This window comes from Rhopalosiphum maidis, chromosome 3 (genome assembly GCF_003676215.2).
Source record: "Rhopalosiphum maidis isolate BTI-1 chromosome 3, ASM367621v3, whole genome shotgun sequence".
Taxonomy (NCBI): Eukaryota; Metazoa; Arthropoda; class Insecta; order Hemiptera; family Aphididae; genus Rhopalosiphum; species Rhopalosiphum maidis.
Genome location: NC_040879.1, coordinates 21,776,105 through 21,781,911, shown reverse-complemented (window position 1 = coordinate 21,781,911; position 5,807 = coordinate 21,776,105). Strand labels below are relative to the sequence as shown.

The following is a 5,807-nucleotide window of genomic DNA, read 5'->3' as shown; positions in this document are numbered from 1 at the left end:
CCATTTTTTCCTCTATAACACGAACTAATATAAATTTTGAAATTATATCCTTACACACACTTTTTTTAAATAATTGTTTTAAATTGAATAAGAACACGGTTTTATTTAAATAAAAATAATTTATTAATATATGTTGTTTCATTAAATATTATTATGTAACCTTAATTCTAAATTATTTATTCTAGTTTTCTTATTTCTCTAATGAAAGGTACATATTCTACAATACGATCATGAAATAATAAACAATAAGCAGTTACATCTGAAAGCGATTATGATGCCTGAATTAAACGATATCGAGTATCATACTAATATAATATTATATTACATACTGTAATGATAAAAGCGTATATTCAATTAAATTCAATTGTATAGTAGGTATACTCAATAATATATGGGTACCTGTTTTGTTTTTTTTGTAATTTGGATTTTGAATTTTTTGAGTTTGTAATTTTAAGCTCTCCTAAAGCCGTCGCTGATATTAATATATTATTAGATATTACTTACGTAGTTACATTAAATTTGGATATAAAATATAATCTGCTACTATTATACTCAATTTTACTTTCTTGATTTTTAATCAAATAAGTATGGTAATTGAAATGAAAATAGTCTGAATTTTTAAAATTTCAAGAATTTATGTTAAATAGGAAAATGATAAAAATGTAACTCAATTATAATGAGTAGGTGGATAATTAAGCTAGCTTTAACATAAAATATTAATGAGAGAGATCCGATATCACACCCAAGCGGTTCCTATAACGATTATAATCCACATAAACGTCGGCATAAACAGTCTCAAAATTTCTATTTTTTTTTTTAACTTTTCTCCAAGATTATTATAGCTAAAAATTTGGATGATAGCTCATTAAAAAGGGATTATCAAGTAGATACAAAATGTAAGATTAAAAATGTACAAAAAAAAAATTATTTAATTTTTCAGTTAAAAAAATAGTTATTTTTTACTAGATTTTTATTTAGCATGGTAGATTTTCCGAAACTGGAAAACGGATTTTGTTATTTGGGGTCTTGTTAGATTCACATTGGCTAGGAGAAATGCAGTGAAGATTTTCAGAACTATAACTTCAATCTTTAACTCACTACAAAGCTATAAAACTGAAAAACATAAAAAACGCCCAATAAAATGAGTTTTAATTTTTTTGAAGCTCTGTAGTAAATTAATTATAAAAGATAAAATTCTGAATATCTTCACTGTACTTCTCCTAGCCAATATGAATCTAAAAAGACCCCTAACAACAAAATTCGCTCTCCGGTTTCGGAGATCTATCTCACTAAATGAAAATGAAAATAAAATACATTACACATACATATTGCATACAATTAATAAATTTCTAAAAATTGAATATCAAAAAAGTTTACATGCTGACCTTTGACTTGACAAGCGTAGTTTAAAATATTGTCTCCCCCGCTGGGCCAGTAAAAAAACCTGTTCCTGAAGCGAAGTCTTGCCAAAATAAATTCTATAAATTGGAGGTTGGAATTTAAAAGTTACATTATACATACAACGAGCAAAAAAAAATCATCGTAAATGTGTTACAGACAGTCTCACTTTATCCTTTTTTCACTTAATTAGATCTGTCGACAGGTAATGATGAGTAGGTTAGGTATATGTAGGAATATTATTCGTCAGAACTTAGAACGTTCGCAGTCACTTATCAGTTACCACTCGTCAGCCAAGTAGGTATCGGCGTATCGCTTACAATATTGGGCTCGCGAAGTTACGATGACCGTTCCCGATCACCTCTTAATTACGATGACACAACTATCGATTACATCAGATTAACATAACGGTTTTGGTTATTATTATAAAGAAATATATTATCGAGTTTTAAGGATCGAAAATCGTTAGCAAAACTGCAAATAATTACTACATGATTATATTTAAAGGTCTCCTTCCGTTTCTCTTTTACGGCGACGAGCAGACGACGACGGCCGTTCGTCTCGCGGGTATCAATGACGGCGAGGAAAATCGATTTCGTTGGCCTCGTTTAGGTGTCAACCGCGGTCGCAGACACACACACACACACACACACTCGCACACGAGCGCGCGCACAAACCACACATACTCGCGACAATGCACATCGGCGCGGGTGCGCGCGCATACACTCGTACACTCACAGTCGCGCCGCCCGACGTCCGTCATTCATTTCGTTTCCGTCATTCTCCGGCATTCGGCGGGCGACCGTACGTGCGCTTCCGTGTTACCGTTAACTGATAGTGTTCTGATAAATGAGAAACGCGACAGCCGTCGTCGTCGGTTGCCGTTGACCGCCGACCCGATGGACGCCGACGAACGGGAAGTGCGAAAATAAATACGAAAGCCGTTCGTTTTCCCCGTTCACCACAATTATTCATTATCTACGTCTATTAGGTACGTACGCAATAATAATAACGTTATGTTTTACTACCTCACATTTCACAGCTGCCGCGATGGTTAGCTGTGGTCGTGTCGGCCGTGAGACGACGTGACGTGCAATACGCTCGAGTGTGCGGTCTTTCGTTTCGTCCCTGTCTGTTTTACCGACTTTTCTTCATCCGTCTCTTGTTGATTTTATTTTCCAGTTTGAACGTATCCGTTCCTGCACGCGCTGTATGGAAACCGGACCACTGATCGTTCAACATGGCTCGAGAACCGGTGCTGGTGCACGTCTACGATATGGTAAGTGTTTGTGTTGTAACCGACGACTACCACATCTGTGTGTGCCCACTGCTGTAAGATCAAACGAACCCAACAGCACGCTGTGTTATAATAATGATTCCTTTCTACCCTAAATGTCGGATGTTCTTTTAACTCTTTTAACTGTAAATTATAATCCAATTGTCATCCGCTTGTTGTGCACAATGTGGGTTAGATTTAGATGTTGTGTATTTGTAAACATTTTCAATATTACCTAAATTAATTAAATCAACTTGATACTGTATACATTTTGTAGACGAGTAGGTAGAAGTAGAAACAAATTTGCAATTCAAATAAACAAAATTATTTGATAATTATTTCATTTTTATATTGGTATACTTTACAAATGATTACAATAATCTACCTGAATAGGCGTTGATTAAAATATTGTAGAAATTTGAGTGTATAATTGTCGTTACCTTAATACCTTACGATTATATTATTATTTTTAATTACCTTCTCATTAACAGTATTAAAATTATATTTAGGTATATTGTTCGTTTGGTATCACTTTTAATTTTTGTATACTTGCTTCTGTTTCGTACTTAAAAATGTATTCTTTCTAATATTTTAAATATCTATCACCTATATAAATAAATAATAATTATATTTAATATAATTTATTATTATCTTATTTTGAAGATTATGAATTTTTAGACCATTGGTATATGATAACTGAATGATAACAACCTTTTTTAAATAAATGTGAGTTGATTTATTTAATATATTTATTTTTAATTACTATTATTAGTATTCATGTTAAGCTTGAATACAATTTAATTCTTATGCAATAAATAATATATAAGTAAATTATGATTGTACCTATAATGGGTAAGGTTATGTATTAGAGAATTGTATATACTAAGATTAAAAAGCTTAAACTTATGAGTACCTATATAGGTATTTTAATTTACTTAAAATGTTAATACTTTTATAAGACAATATATAATTCAATTAACAGATATCTTGTGTTTGTAATTTATTAATTACTTCTTATTTTGTTATTTAGTATTGGATCAATGAATACACTACACATATGGGTCTTGGTGTATTCCATTCTGGCATTGAAGTGTATGGACAAGGTGAATATTATTTAAATCATATTTTAAGTTTGAAATTTTAATTTGTAACTTGTGTTGTAGAATATGGATATGGAGGTCATGATAGACCAGATTCTGGGATTTTTGATATGATTCCAAAAGATGTTTATGAATTAGGAGACCATTATAGATACAGGTATTTATTTCTTAATTTATCAATCTTTATACATTTAAAATTTAAATACATAGTTCTTAAATATTGATTACAACAGAACCATTATTTTGTGTAATAGATATTTGTTGTAAATTAATATCAATTTTGATTGTATAGATAATATTAATTTTTTTCTAGAATTGAAATTGTTTTTTTTTTTTTAATATAAATTAGTTGTTTTTGTTTTTGTATTAGAGATTTTCATTTAATTTCAGACTGGTCAATAATTAAAATTCCATGAAATAATTAAAATTAATAAGTGTAACTACTCTATTCAAATAAAAATATAGTATTATGTAATTGCATACTAAGTAGATTCTATATCTGTAAATAAAAAACAAAAATTCACCCCATGACCCATGTAATACATATTAAAAACGAATTAGTGACTAATAGCATTAATTGTTCACCAATACAATGTATAACATCTGATGTATGTGAAGGAGCTACCTGTAAAATTGAATAACTTGTCTTTGAACCTGAATAGATAACCATAATACATACTAAAAAAATAGTGACATTTATAATATAATTAAATAATAATTTTATAATACTAATATATTTACATAAATACAATCATACAATACAACAATTTTAAACTTTTTGATTGAACTTGAGCTTCTCTTATTATATGATTTTAGTTTTAAACTAATCATTAGATGAAATGTTTAACTTTTCATTTAACTAGCATGTAGTTACATACAATTGGTTTGATCATACTGACTATGTTTATTAAACATTTTGATATTTGTATTTATATAATATTCATATTATTTGGAGTGTTTTAAAATTGTATTCATTGACATATTTTTGGGTGCATTTCTAATCAATTCTTCAAGTTATTTTAATTTTTAATAATATATTAATACAGTACTTAATGCAGTTTTACTTTTCTTTTATATATATATATAATTTGTAAAATAATTAGAATATTTTAAAGGGATCATAAAATCTTTAGATAAACCTTACTTACTCTAATTTAGAATTTAATAAAATGTTTATGTTTATTTTATTTTTAGAGAATCCATTTACATTGGAAGTACAGATTTTACTGTTAGTGATGTTAAACGAATAATGGTTGAACTTGGTAAGGATTTTCGAGGTGATAAATACCATTTAATGAATAAAAACTGTAATCATTTTTCTGGATCATTAACAAAGGTAAAATATTGTTTCATTTAGATTTTCATCGTTTTTTTATATAACTAATTTATTAACTATATAGTCAATATTAATATTAAATATATTGTTTATAAACTTTTGACTTTAGATTTTATGTGGACAAGATATACCAAGTTGGATAAATAGGCTAGCATATGTTAGCTCATGTATTCCTTTTTTCCAACGTTGTTTACCAAAGGAATGGTTAACTCCAATCTCTCTTCAACGCAATTTGTCTCGAAAGAAATCGGATGCTTCTACAGAGCAACTAAACCCATAACATAATTAATTTTTCATCATATTAATTATAAATGTTTATAATATTATGATGTGTGCCATTCACATTAAATGCCTACTACTATACAAATATATTAAAATAAACATGTACATGAACAGTTAATGATATTATTTATATGTACAAAATAAAATAAAATAAAATTGTAGATTTTAAATTAAATGCTTTGAATTATATGATTATTTGCTTATTTACTTTTTAACATAACTTATAAATGGTCAATTAGTTGTGTAAATCAATACAAAACTAATTACAGGTATAAAATAAACCTAAGCCATGTGTACTACAAATAAAACAATACTTTTTTATTTCAATTTTTCAACTATCAATGCATTATAAACATAATAAACCAAAATCTTAAATACACTATGCATATATATATATATATAATATAATAGTAAT

The 5,807-nt window shown here is 28.2% G+C and overlaps 1 protein-coding gene across 1 annotated transcript; it reads left to right on the top strand.

Annotated features, from left to right (window-relative positions):
- Nucleotides 1-2,139: 2,139 nt before the first annotated feature.
- Nucleotides 2,140-5,497, top strand: LOC113557052 (deubiquitinase DESI2). Its single transcript, XM_026962335.1, has 6 exons — nucleotides 2,140-2,389; nucleotides 2,581-2,677; nucleotides 3,705-3,777; nucleotides 3,838-3,931; nucleotides 4,969-5,110; nucleotides 5,220-5,497. Exons 2-6 carry the CDS (start codon nucleotides 2,639-2,641, stop codon nucleotides 5,388-5,390), a joined length of 519 nt encoding a protein of 172 aa, XP_026818136.1. The 5' UTR covers nucleotides 2,140-2,389; nucleotides 2,581-2,638; the 3' UTR covers nucleotides 5,391-5,497.
- Nucleotides 5,498-5,807: the final 310 nt, after the last annotated feature.

Bases quoted from the DNA above. Each gene is read 5' to 3' on its own strand.
- LOC113557052 (XM_026962335.1), top strand. From the start codon at position 2,639: ATGGCTCGAGAACCGGTGCTGGTGCACGTCTACGATATG. The intron at 3,932-4,968 runs GTATTTATTTCT...TTTTATTTTTAG, and splicing joins GGAGACCATTATAGATACAG to AGAATCCATTTACATTGGAA. The intron at 5,111-5,219 runs GTAAAATATTGT...TTTTGACTTTAG, and splicing joins TTTCTGGATCATTAACAAAG to ATTTTATGTGGACAAGATAT.